The sequence below is a fragment of the Schistocerca piceifrons genome, chromosome 1, assembly GCF_021461385.2.
Source record: "Schistocerca piceifrons isolate TAMUIC-IGC-003096 chromosome 1, iqSchPice1.1, whole genome shotgun sequence".
NCBI classification, from domain to species: Eukaryota; Metazoa; Arthropoda; class Insecta; order Orthoptera; family Acrididae; genus Schistocerca; species Schistocerca piceifrons.
In genome coordinates, this window is record NC_060138.1 from 1,202,818,790 (window position 1) to 1,202,838,313 (window position 19,524).

The window sequence follows — 19,524 nt, forward strand, 5'->3', positions numbered from 1 at the left end:
ACTTTGGGTTTTCTCGAATCCAATTCCAAGAAATTTAGTGCTGTTTACAGTTTATAATTGTTTTCCAGATAACATTATGACAAGGCTTGACGGGTGTATCCTTTGGTGTTGTATGTAAATCCATAGTTACTGTCTTTTCTGCATTTATGATAAGACTGATTCTGGAGAACCAAATCAGTTATGTATAATGTGCAACTTTGATTTCATTCACCTTGAAAGCCAGAGACATCGAAACCAACCCCGACAAACTACGACTGCAACAGCGTGCTGTCACCTTCCTTGGGTTCCGGGGTATCGGCTGATGGTATCTCACCTCAACCAGAGAAAGTACAGTCCATCTTAGATCTACCAAGACCCTCGTCCTTCCCCTTGGCTACGGGCTCTCTGCAGGATGCACAGCCACACTACCCCTACTGCTACTTCCACACATGTTTCGGTGATGCAGCAAGGAACTGCAGACTGCCTTGCTGTTTCCCAAACACTAGTCGCAGGTGGGTTTGGGTGCCGCCTCCTGTGCACAAGACGGGCACATCCCAGTGCTTCACTCAGTTCGTGAACGACCTAACGTTTGTGGACACTTATATGTCAAAGACATGTCTTCGGGACAACTGTACCTCATTGACACGGGTGCTAATGTGTCCCTACTACTCACGTCTCTAGCATCCGAGAACATACGTTCCCACCACATGTCACTACAAACCGTCAACTCCACTAAACTGCAGTGCATCGGTTCGACATCCCACTCTGTAACGCTCTCTCCAAACTGCAAGCTCGAGTGGACTTTCCTAGTCTGTGATGCTGATGAACCTATCATAGGCAATGATTTCTTGCGCCACCACAAACTTTCCCCGGACATAGTGCGCAACACCGTGTATCATCACCCGACAAACACTTTCCCTGTGCTCTGTTGAGCCCTCGCTCCCTGGATGCATGTGTTCATGCTCAACTAGTACACACATGCTCGTCTCTTTCAACTGCGCTGCAATAAATTACACACAAGTGATTCGTCGAGCAAGAACAGGTCGCTCGCCTACGCAACGAAAATTTTGAGCTCGCCCGCCGGATCCACGAAAAGCAGTTCGAGCTCTCCATCGCTCTCAAGAAGTTAAAAACACTTCAACAAGTACAAATCAAGGTTAGTAAGTGCATCGACTGTAAAGACAATCCTACTTCTGTGTGCTCCTCATCCGTCACCTCTATCTGCTGTGCTATCACCGCAGTGTCGTACGCAGACGTGTGTAAACTAAGCCCCTGTATTACTGTCGCCACATGTACTGACAGCCCCATAGTGCCATGCCCTCCTCACGCCACAGTTGTTGACTCTGACTTGTGTACCACTGTGGATGATCTTGCAAACTGTGAAACCGCTGCTCCTGCACGCCACCGTGTGAACTCGATGAACTGCACAGACAGTGCACTTGCACCTGAACGCAATTCACATGTTTCGACCGAGACCATGCTGCCACAGGCCGCTGTGCCTACTAACGATTCACTAACCCAACCGAACTTTCATGATTCCGGAGTTTGCGCTTCGGGCCGGTGGCCATCTTGTTGCGCTGACTCCCAGGACACATCACCACCTCGGCTTCCTTTGGAAAAGCTGACCTACACTGAACACAGTAATCCTGCTCCGCCTGACTCGCATGACGTGAGCAGTAAACAAACAGCCTCCCTTGTGTCAGGCAACTTCGCTGTGATTACTAACGGAACAATGCACAGATTGTGTCTCACACTGGGTCCTCCCATCTCTAGTATACCCCGGAGACTTTGCACCGAGTGCCTTTGTGATCTCAAAAAGCAAATGACAGAGCTCGTAAACACCGGTGTCATTGAACCCTCCGCCAGCTGCTGGTCCACTCCCAGTCATATGACACCAAAAAAAGACGGGACCTGGCGCATGTGCAGGGATTACCATCACTTGAATGCGAGAACTATAATGGACAACTACCCTGTACCAAACATTGCCGACTTCACCAGCACGCTATCGGTTGCATCTGTTTTTTCCATCATGGACTGTAAATGGGCTTACCACCAAATTCCAATGGCCCCTGAGGGTACTGAAAACCTCGTGATGACTGGGTGTTGTGTGCTGTCCTTAGGTTCGTTAGGTTTAAGTAGTTCTACATTCTAGGGGACTGATGACCATAGATGTTAAGTCCCATAGTGCTCAGAGCCATTTGAACCATTTTTGGTATTGAAAAAACAGCAATCACCATGCCCATAGGCCTCTTTCAATTCTGATTCATGCCTTTTCGACTCAAAAACACCACACAGATGTGGCAACGCTTTATTAATGAGGTTCGGCTTCATATTCTGTTTTGCTTGCCTCGCTGACATACTTGTCTTCAGTTCCTCTGCGAGGACAATATACATCACGTGCAGACTGTTCTAGACACCTTGAAATCCGCAGGCATCGAAACCAACCCCGACAAACTACGACTGCAACAGTCTGCTGTCACCTTCCTTGGGGTCCAGGTATCGGCTGACGGTATCTCACCTCCACCAGAGAAAGTACAGTCCATCTTAGATCTACCAAGACCTTCTTCATTCAAAGAACTTTGGCGTTTTCTTAGCACTGTGAACTGCTATCGAAAACACCTACCCCGAGCCACAGAAATCCAAGCCCCGTTAACCGACACTTTGGCAGGAAAAAACACCTCCAGGACCCAGCCTGTGCAGTGGACACCAGAAATGACAGACTCTTTCTCAGAACTCAAGAAACTCCTCGCCAAAGCCAGCACAATCGCATATCCCCACCCCGATGCGCAACTTTTCATAACAACATACGCCAGTGACTCTGCCATCGGTGCTGTTGACAGCCAGACAGTCGACGGCCAGACCTCGCCCCTGCAGTTTTTGTCCCAAAAGCTCAACAACGCCCAAAACAAATATTCTGTGTTCGATCGCAAACTGCTAGCTGTGTACGAGGCGATCAAACATTTTCGAATGGACGTCGAGGGGCGCTCATTCTCTGTTCTCACTTACCAAAAACCCTTGGCAGCTGCTATAATGAATCCCCTGGCCGACCCTCCCCCACGTCGCTTCTGTTATTTCGACTTCATTTCACAATTCACCACTTATGTCAGGCACATAATGGGTGCCAACAATATTGTTGCTGATCTTCTTTCCCGTATGCTGTATCTTCCCTTTTGGATCTTTCTGCTGTCCCTGAACTCCAATCCTGTGATGAAGATACACAGACATTAATCTCCGACCCAGCTTCTTCTCTACACCCCGTCCTTACCCATCTTTCCCGGTAATTCAGGCGCTGTCTGGTGCGATGACAGCACGGGCACACTCCGCCCCATTATCCCCACCATGCTCCATCGAGCTGTTTTCAATGCTCTTCACAACTTGGCTCACCCTGGCATTCGAGCTTCAACTCGTCCAGTCGCAGAGCACTTCGTTTGGCGAAACGTCAATAAAGACTCGCAACAGTGGGCACGCGAATGCCTAGCATGTCAATGCAGCAAGGTACGCAAACACACCTCTCCCCCTCTCAGCACCTTCCCTGTTCCCCCTGGGCGATTTCAGAATGTGCACATCGACATTGTGGGCCCTCTTCCCACCCTCAATGGCTTCTGCTACATACTTTCCACCATTGATCGTACTACTCATTGGGTCGAAGCCACCCCTCTTCCTAACATTACCACAGAAACTGTCACACGTTCTTTCATTGAGTCGTGGGTATCGCATTTCGGTTGTCCCGCGGTCATTACCACTGGCCAGGACTGTCAGTTCGGGTCGGCCCCGTTCAGTGGCATTTGCCATATCTGCGGAATTCGACGCATACACACAACTGCTTACCATCCGCAAAGCAATGGCCTCGTCGAGCCCTGGCACCACATCCTCAAGGCGGCCCTCCACTGCCACAACTTCTTATGGGCAGAGGCCCTGCCGCTTGTACTTCTCAGTGCTCATGCAACCTACAAGGAAGACATCAAAGGGTAGTTGCAGAATACGTATATGGACAAACCCTGGTCCTCCCAGGAGAACTCGTCTGTCCTCCTGCCTGGCACTTGCTTTCACCCCTACCCTCCTTCACTGAACGTGTGAAATCCCACTTCTCCAACCTGCTGATTTCCCCCCCCCCCCCCCCCCCCCCCTCCCCAGTACACTCACACACCTCCAACGGTCTATGTACCCGCATCCCTTTCCAACTGTAATTTTGTCATCCTCCGGGACGACTCCATGCAAGCATCTCTCCAGCCCCCGTACTCTGGCCATTATCGTGTACTTTGATGATCCACGAACACATCTGACATCCTGATAAAAAAATTCCTCTGTCACTGTGTCACTGAACAGACTCAAACCAGCTCATGTCGAGCCCGAATCTGCGCCATCACCTGACACAAGCACTCCACTCCGCCTACCACCACACGGCGCTCCACCTTTCCTCCCTCCCTCGAGCAGTCACTCACCGTTGTGTGCATCTCAGAACTCCTCTTCGAGCTCGTTGCTGAGCTCCCCACCAACCACACTCTCTCGATCGAGCTCACAACCCACAACCGTGAACTGCTCACTGCTACCTTTGTTGAGCTTGTCCCCACTCTCGCCTGCCTCACCGTGTCGAGGTTTTTCTCCCCCTGCTCCCCTGGTCAACACACCCTCACTCGAGGTGACAGTCTCTGTGCCCTCTGACATCATGAAATTTGTATAATACTAAGGGACAATTTGTTATTTATTGCGTGTTTCTCATCTCCCAGTGTTCCCAGTGATAATTCTGTGATACCATGCCACTTAATTAAGTCGACCTCGAAACGCTCCTGGCATTCGCAACACCTTCGGCCGACATTGTCGTAATTGCTCCATACAAGCCCGCCTCCTCCCAACACACATGGCCTGTGAGATGACCTGCTCGCTTCCACGGTTTCCACGTCAACTGGCCAACCCTCGCAGCTCGACGACTTCCAACACCACTACCGGAGGACTCCGTTGAGCTTACTATCGTTCGTCTACCTCACACAACTCCACCTGATGCCATGGTTACCCCTCCTCCAGTCTCTCAGCAGTACTCCATACTGGGAGGGGGGACTATGTGGCATCAACGATAAACTCATCACCAGAAATATCGATACAGAAAGAAACCATCTTTGCATTTATTTCATCTCTGATTTCTTTGCTTCCCGCCATGTTAAAGTTCAGTTCCATATGTGTTGTTCTGCCATGATGTGCAATAAAATATATTTCTCAACATGTTGGTGTATTCTCTGGAGAAAACCACCCTGAATCCACCACAAAGTCATTCAAACAGATAGACGGCACCATTTTTTCTGCTGCACACAATATTTGACCCTGTGTCTTCTGTTCTGAACACCTTCTCTCCTTTAGCTGGTGTTCTGTAGATGTTATTGAAACTGTAGCTTTTCTACTTAACTGTTGGTGTCGGTTCAGATGTTCCTGATGTTGATGACAGCTCAGCTGTTTCTGTTGAGACTGAGGCAGATGTTTTTCTGTTACTGCAGTTTTTGTAGGCTTCACTGTCTCATTTGGAACTATTGCTTCTGCTGTTTTTTGTTTCTGTGGTTACTTCATCTGGGATTGCTGTTACTGTACCACTGATTTTTGGGTACCCCAGTGGGATGGCAGCTTTATACAGACTGTTTTCTTGCCAGCTGTATTTTTCTAGCAATTCACTGAGTAATTTTTGGACACTTCTGTTCAGATGCATTCCATGTTTTTCATAACTGTATATTTGCCAAGTCTGTGCTAAGGAAATGGGCATGAAAAATAAGTTGCTGGTGTTTATATTTACTATGGACACATTTATATTTTCCAAATTATTGTACCCCCCCCCCCTTCCCCTCCCCAATAAACAATTACAGACACAATGTAACATAGGCACAATATAAACCCAATTTTCAGATTTCACTTCCCACCAACATGTGACTTCCAATTTCTAACAGATAACACACGTATGAAAAAAACTCTTTTATATATCAAATAAGTATTTATCAATAATCTTTTGTGGGATCATTTTCAAAGTTTATATTTTACAACTTTAATGCCAGTGACTTCAGATGAAGTTAAAAATGGATAACAAAATTTTTAAATAAATCCAATATATGAAACATAAGTATTTTGAAAAACACTAAAACCATTATTATTCATGTTAGATTCCTGCTTGAACACACATCCTGTATGTTTGTTGTTGTGCTCTTCAGTCCTGAGACTGGTTTGATGCAGCTCTCCATGCTACTCTATCCTGTGCAAGCCTCTTCGTCTCCCAGTATCTACTGCAACCTACATCCCTCTGAATCTGCTTAGTGTATTCATCTCTTGGTCTACCTCTACGATTTTTATCCTCCACGCTGCCCTCCAATGCTAAATTTGTGATCCCTTGCTGCCTCAGAACATGTCCTACTAACCGGTACCTTCTTTTTGTCAAGTTGTGCCACAAACTCCTCTTCTTCCCCAATTCTATTCAATACTTCATCATTAGTTATGTGATCAACTGATCTAATCTTCAGCATTTTTCTGTAGCACCACATTTCGAAAGCTTCTATTCTCTTCTTGTCCAAACTATTTATCATCCATGTTTCACTTCCATCCTGTATATAAGTGCACAAAACTGTTTTATTGATGTCATAAAACTATACAAGATGTGAAATTAAAATTTTTTGAGCTTGTCTGTATCGTATAGTAATTTTATCAATAGTATCAAGTAACCCATTCCTTTAAATGTATCACCAAGTACAAAACATAGCAAAAGAAGAGCCATTGAACAGTTCCATTACAAACTCTGTGTAACACTGCCCCCCCCCCCCCCCCCTCCTTCTTCCTGTTTCACCCTTCTGAATTACACATTTACACATACTTTTCCTTTCACTTCATTGTTCAGTAGCTCTTGGTGAAGAGACTTTGGGTTGTGTAAACTCATATCTCAATGTATTTGTTGCCAGCATCTGGAAGAATTATAAGGATGCCTTGTAGAACTATTTTCAGAAGTAATGGTGCCATTCATAAGTATCATTCCTGTCCCTAGGCTGTGCAGTACCTGCTCTCAGCTGGTGCCAACATCCTGGCCAGAACTGCACTGGATGAAACAGCACTGCACCTCTCCGCACGCACCAAGTCAGTGGAGACTTTCAAGTTCCTCCAGCAGTCAGGCATTCCTGTGGATGCTCTGGACATTCGAGGCAGGACTGTCCTCCATCATGCAGCCAAGTCTGCATATCCGAAGATGGTAGAATGCATTCTTGAAGGGGATTGGCTGCATGTTGACTGTCAAGACAAGAATGGGCAAACACCACTGATGTTGACAGCAGACTACCCACGGAGTGAGGTACAAATTCATCTTTAGTTATCACTTTGTATAATATGTAAAAAGACATTACTAATTTGTGTTAACTGTGTAACATGTTTTATGCTACTGCCTTCAAACACTGTTTCATACCACTCTATGGCTTCTTATCCTTTGCTACCCTAACAGTGGATCCTAGGAAAGCTCTGCCAGTAGACGAAAGTGCCTATATTCCCTAATCAAGTAGTTTGTTTCTACTTTCATACCTGTTTTCAGTCACTCCTATTTAATTTATAAATCATTCTATGATCTCCAGGGGGGAACATGCATGAATATGTTTTCATATAATGTCTATGTAATGTCTGGCCTCACCAGCCAGAGACTGTGATCGTGTGTGTATGCGTTGTGTTTTCATGAATGTGTGTGTGTGTGTGTGTGTGTGTGTGTGTGTGTTGTCTAATTCAGAAGAACGCCTTTTGGCCAAGGGCTTACTTGTTCAGCATATTTTTGTTGTGCCTGTCTGTGGTGCACCATCCCCACTATATGGTGAATAGTAGTCTATACTTTCCATAATGCTATACTGTCTGTTGGTGACCCAAGCATACTAATCAAGGGCCTGTCGTGCACAGTGCAAATGATAGCTGGAGGAGCCTATAACTGGATCCCTGCAAACAACTTAAGTCTTAGTCTCACAAAGATTATGAAATTTTAAACAGGCAAAAATTATGCCCAATTATAAGAATTGGACATTCTTGGTCATGCACTAGGTGAAATGCTGTGTCTGAAATTCCATGATATCAAACAGGATAACAAGTTCAAATGGAGTCAGTATATAAATAACCTATTATTATTATTATAAACAATGTCATATTGTGTAAGCTACTTGAAGTATCACTCAGTCTGTTGACCAAAGGCATTGGTATTGGCCCTGTTGTCTTATTTTCTTGGGCAGGCACATAAGGTAAGAAAAGTATTTATTCAGCAATGGTGAGTAGTAAAAGCACTGTATAAAGTAGTCGAAAGCTTCTTTATGGTGTTTGTTTTTCTTAGATTCATATTCGAATTATATTGTTTATTTTTCCTTCTCAATTGCACATTTTTTATGGCATGACTGATGGTGAACAGAGCTCAGACAGTCCACAGATGTACTGCCAGTTCATAGTGTCCAACGGGTACAATATTTTGGTGATCAGACATGTCGCCATCTTCAGGTGCACTGACGAACTGAACTCCTGAGGGTGGGCAGCAGTCTTAAATCCTCTCCCCTCACGAGGCGTTCTCTCTGCGGTCTGCCCGCATGTCAGCGGTCAGTGAGACACTGGCGTCGGCGTCTGTGGTAGCATTGGTGTTATTGCCTCATCCGCCCTACTCGCCCGTTCATTTCCTTTGCTGAGTGTCTTCTTAATTAGACTCAATGCTGGTTCCCACGCCCTGCTGAGGTTGTAGCCGCAATCTCAATTGATGAGTCCATCTCTGGTATGAATTTCGAAAGCCTCTCTAATGGCGCTGTCTCAGTATTGAGATGTATGTGCCAGGACCCTGGTATGTTGGTAGTCCATTTCGTGATTTTTGGACAAACAGTGCTCTGCGACCACTGATTTGTTGGGGTACCCAAGTTGAGTGCGCCTCTGATGTTCTCGGCAATGATCTTCGATGGTGGGCACTGCCTGTCCTATATAAGTCTTCCCACATTGACATGGAATCTAGTATATGCCGACCTTCCACAAACTGAGATCATCTTTGACACTTCCCAATAATGCTAGCGTTTTATTTGGTGGGCAAAAGACAGTTCCTACTTGGTGTTTCCTCAACATTTGCTGTAACTTACCAAACAAAAGCGTTGGTACGTTGATAGAGACAATAAAAACGCACAAACACACACGAAAATTTCAAGTTTTCGCAACCCAAGGTTGCTTCATCAGGAAAGAGGGAAGGAGAGGCAAAGATGAAAGGATGTGGGTTTTAAGGGAGAGGGTAAGGAGTCATTCCAATCCCGGGAGTGGAAAGACTTACCTTAAGGGGAAAAAAGGACAGGTATACACTCGCACACACACACATATCCATCCGCACATACACAGACACAAGCAGACATTTGTAAAGGCAAAGAGTTTGGGCAGAGATGTCAGTCGAGGCGGAAGTACAGAGGCAAAGATGTTGTTGAAAGACTCTCTCTCTCTCTCTCTCTCTCTCTCTCTCTCTATATATATATATATATATATATATATATATATAAAAACGAAGATGATGTGACTTACCAAATGAAAGTGCTGGCAGGTCGACAGACACAAAAACAAACACAAACATTCACACAAAATTCAAGCTTTCGCAACAAACTGTTGCCTCATCAGGAAAGAGGGAAGGAGAGGGAAAGACGAAAGGATGTGGGTTTTAAGGGAGAGGGTAAGGAGTCATTCCAATCCCGGGAGCGGAAAGACTTACCTTAGGGGGAAAAAAGGACGAGTATACACTCGCACACACACACATATCCATCCACACATATACAGACCAATGGTCTTCAAATATGTCTGCTTGTATCTGTATATGTGTGGATGGATATGTGTGTGTGTGCGAGTGTATACTCGTCCTTTTTTCCCCCTAAGGTAAGTCTTTCCGCTCCCGGGATTGGAATGACTCCTTACCCTCTCCCTTAAAACCCACATCCTTTCGTCTTTCCCTCTCCTTCCCTCTTTCCTGATGAGGCAACAGTTTGTTGCGAAAGCTTGAATTTTGTGTGAATGTTTGTGTTTGTTTGTGTGTCTGTCGACCTGCCAGCACTTTCATTTGGTAAGTCACATCATCTTTGTTTTTAGATATATTTTTCCTATGTGGAATGTTTCCCTCTATTATATATATATATATATAGAGAGAGAGAGAGAGAAAGAGAGAGAGTCGGTTTTCTATGAAGTGGATTATCAAAAGTGTTGTTGCCTCATTCTGTAACTTTGTGGAAGCCAGAATAAGGTGGTTGCATAGCATGGCAGACAGTGGCATCCTTTCAGCATGATATAGTTGCAGCCTTTTAGGGTTTGATGAACTCTTCCAGGAGTGCTAGTCTTGTAAGTGTTGTAGGAGAACTTCTGTGAAGTTTGAAAAGTAGGATATGAGTATTAGCAGAAGTAAAGCTGTGAGGGCAGGTCATGAGGTGTGCTTGGCTAGCTCAGTTGGTCTAGCACTTGCCCATAAAAGGCAGGGTCCCTAGTTCAAATCTCAGTTTGGCACAGAGTTTTAATCTGGCAGGTAGTTTCATATCAATGCCCACTCCATTGCAGAGTGAAAATTTCATTCTGGAATGATGATGTCGTGTGATCCATGTGTCTATAGGGGTGGTATCCTGAGGCAGTGGTGTGCTACTTGCTCTTGCAGATGAGTGTAGAGATTTTCTTGTCTGTTGAAATTTTTGTTGGTAATACAAAGTCTGGTGGTAATGTGAGAGGTTCACCATATAGGGTTTCTAGTAAGTATGCATAGAGCTCTTTCTTATACACTGAACTCATGCCTAAGAGCACCTATGACAAGGATTCCATCCAGTTACTCCAACGACACACCGGCGAGTGATCCACTAAGCCATTGCTTTGGGGGTGATATTCTGTGGACTGGAAATACTGAACCCTACAAAAGTTGCAGTGTTTAGTGGAGAGTGCTGATTTCAATTGGCAGCCTTGATCACTGGTGATAAGAGACGAGGCAGTCAAAGCAGGAAATCCGTAAGTGAGCAGATGTCCTCACCTTGGAATCTGCTGTGATATTAGAGAGTGGCAGGGCTTCCACCCAGTGGGTAACTTGATTGATGGCCAAAAGAACATAATGAGAGCTTCCTGATTCAGGGAGGGGCCCGGCAAGACCCTGGCGAACATGCTGGAAGTGACCCTTTAGTATCAAATAGTGTCCTTGCTTTGGATGTGTATGCTTGCCACTTTTAGGGTGGTGGCAGCCAGTAAAAGCTTGGGGCCAATGTTTACAACCACATTTGATGTTTGGGAATACAAAAAGGTCTGTGACTAGTCTAGTTGTTGGACAGACGCCTGTATGTGACAGCCCCTGCAGTCAGTCAAAAATATTGTATTGTAGCCTTCCACATGCTGAGTGGGATGACGGGGGGGTCTAATATGGTTTGGCAACATGTCACATGAACAGAGAACAATGTGACGTACAATTTGTAAGTCAGTTGTGGTACTGTGTAGGAAGTCAAGTAATTGTGTGTACCGGTACTATACTTGGTCAGGTCTTCTTAATCAATATTCATTGAGAGTGCATTGATCTGGGAGAGACAGTCTACAATGACTTTGTTTGCACCTTGAAGATGTCAGGCATTGGTCAACAATTGTGCAATATAATCTAGATTTCAAAATTTCTTTGGGGAGTAGTATCTTTGATAGGATGCAGATGGAGTTTGCCTGTTGTCAGTGATTGGTGTATATGGTAAGTGGTCTGCCTTCAGTATCACCTTTGAAATGGTGCACTGCTTCATACAACATGAACAGTTTCCTATCATATGCTACCCTTTTCACTGAGAATCATACATTTCCTTCAAGAAAGCACTTTGCAGTTGCTATACACCTGCTGTCTTCTACTGAAGCACAGCATTGATAGAAGAACTGCTTGTGTCAGAAGTGGTCGATAGAGGGGTAGGTATCCCAACATCACAGACTGAGAGAGACCATCTTTGATGTTTTTAAATGGTTGTTGCATCTACAGGCTATGTGTGAGCTCTTATTTGCAAGGTGGTTGGTGTGCCAGAAGGTTCATTAATGGGGCCTGAATGGCAGCTGCAGCAGGGAAATACTGAAGATAGGAGTTTATCATTCCAAGAAATTGGAGTAGTCTGAGTTAGTTTTGTGACCATAGCAGCTGGTGGATGAGTTTGATGCATTACAGAGCAGTCTGTATGCAGGTATGCTGTCACTGCTGACAGAATGACCAAAGGAGGTAACATAGCTTTTCCACAACAGATACTTGTCATCATTGACCACAATACCAGAATGTTGCAGTGTTTCAAAAATGAGTTTGAGATGCTTTTCATGTTTGTGTGGGAAAGTGGAAAACTCTTAAGATATCATTGAAGTATGCATAGCAGAAAGTGAACTTGAAGAGAATATAGTCAATGAATCTCTGTCAAGTCTGCGCCATATTTTTCAGGCCTTAGGGCATGTAAAGGAATTTATAAAGCACAAATTGAATGACATTCTCTGTCTCAGATATGTCCTCCTTTTCCATAGCAATTGCAAGTAATCCTTTTTACAATCTAAAACACTGAACACAGAGCACCTACAAAGCTATGGGTGAAGTCCTGAATGTCCAGAGTTGGATAGCTATCCAGAATCATATTGGCATTGACAGCCTGGTAATCACCATACAATCTTTTCTTGCTGTCCTTTTTTGTGACAAGATGAATGGGTGAAGCCCAGTGACTATCAGACTGACAATTGTGGCTTGTAATAATTGCATTGGCTGCATGAGGCCTAGGCGAGGGTAGTCGTTACATTTATAGTGAAGTGGGGGACAGGGCAGGGGGAGGGAGGTGTGGGGGGGGGGGGGCAGCATGAAATTAATCCTAGTACAGTTCTGTCTCAGATAGCTCTCTATTGTAACATCACTCATGAGTACTGAGAGACTCGGAAGTCACACAAAAGAATTGTGTGGGCACTTTGAGAGAATAAGGCAGTGTACTGACTTGCATCAGTGTTAGGCTGCACTGATTTTTTGGGTGTGTGTGTGTGGCGGGGGGGGGGGGGGGGGGGGGGGTGCACTCACGTGTGTGTGTGTGTGTGTGTGTGTGTGTGTGCGTGCAAGCACATGCACTTGTGGTACCATGGCACTTGCTGTTTTGTTCATGATGGTGACGTTGAAATGATGTGACTGTTAATGTGTGCCGCATTGCAGGTAAGAAAGTGCAACATTAAGCTTGGAACATGCCTGAGAGGATAGGGAATAGATATCCAGTACTAATAAAAGCTAGCCTTTAGCACTTCTGACTGTACAACACTTCCTAGACACAGGAACAGGGCTGAATATTTAACGACCATGTGCCTAAACCCCGGTACCTCGTCCTGCCCACATCGGTTGATCTGCTGCTATCTGCACTGCCTGCTATGATGTGTCCTATAATAACTATTATTTAGCAGGGATAGGAGCCACTCACACCAACAATACCAAGTTGATCTTGTAGGATTCACTGTATTCTGTTAAACATTCACACAGGATGGGACTGCACTCTTCACATTTAACATTATTCCACAATGGGCATGATCAGTATTTGTACTCAAAGTACATCTACATGGTTACTCTGCAATTCACACTTAAGTGCCTGGCAGAGGGTTCGTCGAACCATTTTCATACTACTTCTCTACCATTCCACTCTCGAATGGCGGGTGGGAAAAAGGAACACCTAAATCTTTCCGTTTGAGCTCTGATTTATTTTATTATGATGATCATTTCTCCCTACGTAGATGGGTGTCAACAAAATATTTTCGCATTTGGAAGAGAAAGTTGGTGATTGAAATTTCATAAACAGATCTATCCACAAAGGAAACAGACTTTGTTTCAGTGAATGCCATCCTAACTCGCGTACCATATCAGTGACACTCTCATCTCTCTTGTCGGATAACACGTAATGAGCTGCCCTTCTTTGCACTTTTTCGATGTCCTCCGTCAATCCTGCCAGGTAAGGATCCCATACCATGCAGCAATATTCCAGCAGAGGACGGACAAGTGTAATGTAGGCTGTCTCTTTGGTGGGTTTGTCGCAACTTCTAAGTGTTCTGCCAACAAAGCACAGTCTCTGTTTTGCCTTCCCCACAATATTATCTATGTGGTCTTTCCAATTTAAGTTGCTCGTAATTGTAATTCCCAGGTATTTAGTCAAATTGACAGCCCTTAGATTTGTGCGATTTATCATATACCCAAAATTTATTGGATTTCTTTTAGTACCCATGCCGATGATCTCTCACTTTTCTTTGTTTAGTGACAATTGTCACTTTTTGCACCATACAGAAATTCTCTCTAGATCATTTTGTAACTGAAATTGATCACCTGATGATTTTACTAGATGGTAAATTACAGTGTCATCTGCAAACAATCTAAGGGAGCTGCTCAGATTATCACCTAGATCATTTATGTAAATCAGGAACAGCAGAGGGCCTATGACACTATCTTGCGGAACACCAGTACCACTTCTGTTCTACTCAATGATTTACCATCTATCACTACGAACTGTGACCTCTCTGGGAGGAAATCACGAATCCAGTTACACAAGTGAGATGATAGTCCATATGCACTCAATATGATTAATAGTTGCTTGTGAGGAACGATATCAAAAGTCTTCTGGAAATCTAGGAATATGGAATCAATCTGAGATCCCTTATCAACAGCACTCATTACTTTATGGGAATAAAGAGCTAGCTGTGTTGCACAAGAATAATATTTTCTGAATCCGTGTTGGTTATGTATCAATAAGTCAATAACACGGAGTAGGATCTAGAAGTATGGCTCCCTGATAAGATACGACTCAGTGAGAGGAGTTAATTGGGACTATCGATAAAAGAAGATGCAGAACATCCACAAGTGAAGGTAGAGCAGAGGAATAAAGTGCGTGGGCAAAAGTATGATTTTGAGTTTATGTCGAGGATGGGTGAAGCCGCATCAAAATAGCAACTAGCAAAAAACACTACAATTTACGTTGTTGGGTTGGGGTTGTTTTGGGGAAGGAGACCAGACAGCGAGATCAGCGGTCTCATTGGATTAGGGAAGGACGGGGAAGGAAGTCGGTCATGCCCTTTCTGTTGTGATGTATAAGGTTGCTATTTAAATGATGGCATCAAATACAAAAACACAGTACATGTTAAATTTTTTGTGGTCTTCAGTACAGAGACTGGTTTGATGCAGCTCTCCATGCTACTCTATCCTGTGCAAGCTTCTTCATCTCCCAGTACCTACTGCAGCCTACATCCGTCTGAATCTGTTTATTGTATTCATTCCTTGGTCTCCCAGCCGGCTGAAGTGGCCGCGCGGTTCTGGTGCTGCAGTCTGGAACCGCGAGACCGCTACGGTCGCAGGTTCGAATCCTGCCTCGGGCATGGATGTGTGTGATGTCCTTAGGTTAGTTAGGTTTAACTAGTTCTAAGTTCTAGGGGACTAATGGCCTCAGCAGTTGAGTCCCATAGTGCTCAGAGCCATTTTGCCATTTGAACCATTTTTTTGAACCTTGGTCTCCCTCTGCAATGTTTACCCTCCACGCTGCCCTCCAAAACTAAATTGGTGATCCATTGATGCCTTAGAACATGTCCTACCAACCGATCCCTTCTTGTAGTCAAGTTGTGCCACAAACTCCTCTTCTCCCCAATCCTATTTAATACCTCCTCATTAGTTATATGATCTACCCAACTAATCTTCAGCATTCTTCTGTAGCACCACATTTCGAAAGCTTCTATTCTCTTCTTGTCCAAACTATTTATTGTTCATGTTTCAGTTCCATACGTGGCTGCACTCCATACAAATACTTTCAGAAACGACTTCCTGACACTTACATCAATACTTGATGTTAACAAATTTCACTTTTTCAGAAACACTTTCCATGCCATTGCCAGTCTACATTTTATATCCTGTTTACTTTGACCATCATCAGTTATTTTGCTCTCCAAATAGCAAAACTCATCTATTACTTTGAGTGTCTCATTTCCTAATCTAAATCCCTCAGCATCACCTGACTTAATTCGACTGCATTCCATTATCCCCATTTTGCTTTTGTTGATGTTCATCTTATATCCTCCTTTCAAGACACTGTCCATTCTGTTCAACTGCTCTTCCAGGTCCTTTGCTGCCTCTAATAGAATAACAATGTCATCGGCAAACCTAAAAGTTTTTTTCTTCTCCATGGATTTCAATTCCTACTCCAAATTTTTCTTTTGTTTCCTTTACTGCTTGCTCAATATACAGATTGAATAACATTGGGGAGAGGCTACAACCCTGTCTCACTCCATTTCCAGCCACTGTTCTTCATTCATGTTCCTTGACTCTTTATAACTGCCATCTGGTATCTGTACAAATTGTAAATAGCTTTTTACTCCCTATATGCTGCCCCTGCCACCTTCAGAATTTGAAAGAGAGTATTCCAGTCAGCATTGTCAGAAGCTTTCTGTAAGTCTACAAATGATATAAAGTAGGTTCACCTTTCCTTACTCTATCTTCTAAGATAAGTCATAGGGTCAGTATTGCCTCACGTGTTCCAACATTTCTACAAAATCCAAACTGATCTTCCCTGTGGTCAGCTTCTACCAGTTTTGCCATTCGTCTGTAAAGAATTTACATTAGTATTTTGCAGCTGTGACTCATTTAATTGATAGTTCAATAATTTTCACTTCTGTCAACACCTGCTTTATTTGGGTATGGAATTATTATATTCTTCTTTAAGTCTGCTCAAATGTATTTCGCCTGTCTCATACATCTTGCTCACCAGATGGAAGAGTTTTATCATGGCTGGCTCTCCCAAGGCCGTCAGTAGTTCTACTGGAATGTTGTCTACTCCCGGGGCCTTGTTTCAACTTAAGTCTTTCAGTGCCCTGTCAAACTCTTAATGCAGTATCATATCTTCCATTTCATCTTCATCTGCATCCTCTTCCATTTCCATTATATTGTCCTCAAGTACATCGCCCTTGTATATACCTTCTATATACTCCTCCCGCCGTTCTGCTTTCCCTTCTTTGCTTAGAACTGGGATTCCATCTGAGCTCTTGATATTCATACAAGTGGTTCTATTTTCTCCAAAGGTCTCTTTAGTTTTCATGTAGGCAGTATCTATCTTACCCCTAGTGAGATAAGCCTCTACATCCTTACATTTGTCCTCTAGCCATCCCTGCTTAGCCATTTTGCGCTTCCTGCCGATCTCATTTTTGAGACATTTGTATTCCTTTTGCCTGCTTCATTTATTGCATTTTTATATTTTCTCCTTTCATCATTTAAATTCAATACATCTTCTGTTACCCAAGGATTTCTACTAGCCCTTGTCTTTTTCCTACTTGATCATCTGCTGCCTTCACTGTTTCATCTCTCAAAGTTACCGATTCTTCTTCTGCTGTATTTTGTTTCTCCATTCTTGTCAATCGTTCCCTAATGCTCTACTTGAAGCTCTTTACAACCTCTGGTTCTTTCAGTTTATCCAGGTCCCATCTCCTTGAATTCCCACCTTTTTGCAGTTTCTTCAGTTTTAATCTACAGTTCATAACCAATAAATTGTGGTAAGAGCCCACATCTGTCCCTGGAAATGTCTTAAAATTTAAAACCTGGTTCCTAAATGTGTGTCTTACCATTATATAATCTATCTGAAACCTTCCAGTGTCTCCAGGCCTCTTCTGTGTATACAGCCTTCTTTCATGATTCTTGAACCAAGTGTTAGCGATGATTAAGTTATGCTCTGTGCAAAATTCTACCAGACGGCTTCCTCTTTCATTCTTTACCCCATTCCATATTCACCTACTATGTTTCCTTCTCTTTCTTTTCCTGCTATTAAATTCCAGACACCCATGACTATTAAATTTTTGTCTCCCTTCACTATGTGAATAATTTCTTTTACCTCATTATACAATTCATCAATCTCTTCGTCATCTGCTAAGCTGTTTGGCATATAAACTTGTACTCCTGTGGTAGGCGTGGGCATTGCGTCTATCTTGGCCACAATAATGTGTTCACTATGCTGTTTGTAGTAACTTACCCACACTTCTATTTTTTTTATTCATTATTAAATCTACCCCTGCATTACTCCTATTTGATTTTGTATTTCTAACCCTTTATTCACCTTACCAGAATCCTTGTTGCTCCTGCCACTGATCTTCACTAATTCCCACTATATCTAACTTTAATCTATCCATTTCCCTTTTTAAATTTTCTAACATACCTGCCCAATTAAGGGATCTGACATCCCACGCTCTGATCCGTAGAACCCCAGTTTTGTTTCTCCTGATAACGACGTCCTCTTGAGTAGTCCCCGGCTGGAGATCCGAATGTGGGACTATTTTACCTTCGGAATATTTTACCCAAGAGGATGACATCGTCATTTAACCATGCAGTATAACTGCTTGCCATCGTGAAAAATTGTGGCTGTAGTTTCCCCTTGCTTTCAGCTGTTTGCAGTACCGGCATGTCAAGGCCGTTTTGGTTAGTGTTATAAGTCCAGATCATTCAATCGTCCAGATTGTTGCTCCTGCAATTACTGAAAAGGCTATTCCCCTTCTTCAGGAACCACATGTTTGGCCTCTCAACAGATACCCCTCCGTTATGGTTGCATCTACAGTATGGCTATCTATATTGCTGAGGCACACAAGCCTCCTACCAACAGCAAGGTCCATGGTACATAGAACACAAAATAATCACTGCTCAATGGATGTATTATCAGTTGATGATTGGCACAGTTCTTCCAACAGTACTAAAAACTCATAAGCTTATAACACGAGCTTGCACGTGACCAAGTTGCGACGTGGATGCTCCATAAGCTTACGGGTACAATATACAAATCTGAAAGTACCCATGCTCTTGATATTCAGGTAGTCAAAACAATATGTGTTTCTTTCATATAGAACTTGCATTTAGGATCATACCAGTTGTGACAACATTCAACCTTTTATTTTTTTGTTTGTTGTCCTCTGTGTCAACATACTGGCTGAAAATTAGGAGGTGGAAGTGGAACTCCTGTCTGCTGCAAGTGATGTAGCTGACAGTTGCATTTCACAGTCTTTTACTTTCACTGTTTACAACCCCCCAATATTACACAGTTATATGGCCAGTGTACTATTCTTTAACTTCCGATAAGCCTCATTAATAGGTTGCAGCTGAACATCCATATACTGCTACAATAGTTTATTGTTGAACATCAACATGTAGTAAAACCCTAACCTCACAGTTCTTGAAGAATAACGAGGTACCTATGGAACTGTCACTGTCATTGTTTTTATTCACGGCCTAATTGTGTTACACATATTTCGCGGATGCATTGTTGTTGATCTAACCAACACAGGTTCCTTGTCTGAAACTCAGCCATAGACTGACTGTGCCTTCACCAAAAATCAGGCCCTTATATATCATCACAATAATAGTTACTGAACTTACACATTGTTCAAAGTTAAATGTACGGAAATCACAATTAAAACGTAACTCACTAAATTAACTGAATACGTTGAAAAATTGGTTCTTATTAACAATTTCTTCTACTACAAGAGTTAGTCCGAATTATTTGTTTAAATTGGGAAATTAACAAATATGGTTACACAAACAATACTTTTGACAAAACTGTTAAT

The 19,524-nt window shown here is 43.4% G+C and overlaps 1 protein-coding gene across 1 annotated transcript in view; it reads left to right on the top strand.

Annotated features, from left to right (window-relative positions):
* LOC124802543 (serine/threonine-protein phosphatase 6 regulatory ankyrin repeat subunit A-like) overlaps positions 1-19,524 on the top strand; it is a 407,755-nt gene that overhangs the window by 81,650 nt on the left and 306,581 nt on the right. The window contains exon 4 of the mRNA XM_047263406.1: positions 6,986-7,285. Within this exon, the coding sequence (XP_047119362.1) occupies positions 6,986-7,285 (300 nt within the window). The remainder of the gene's footprint in view (positions 1-6,985; positions 7,286-19,524) is intronic.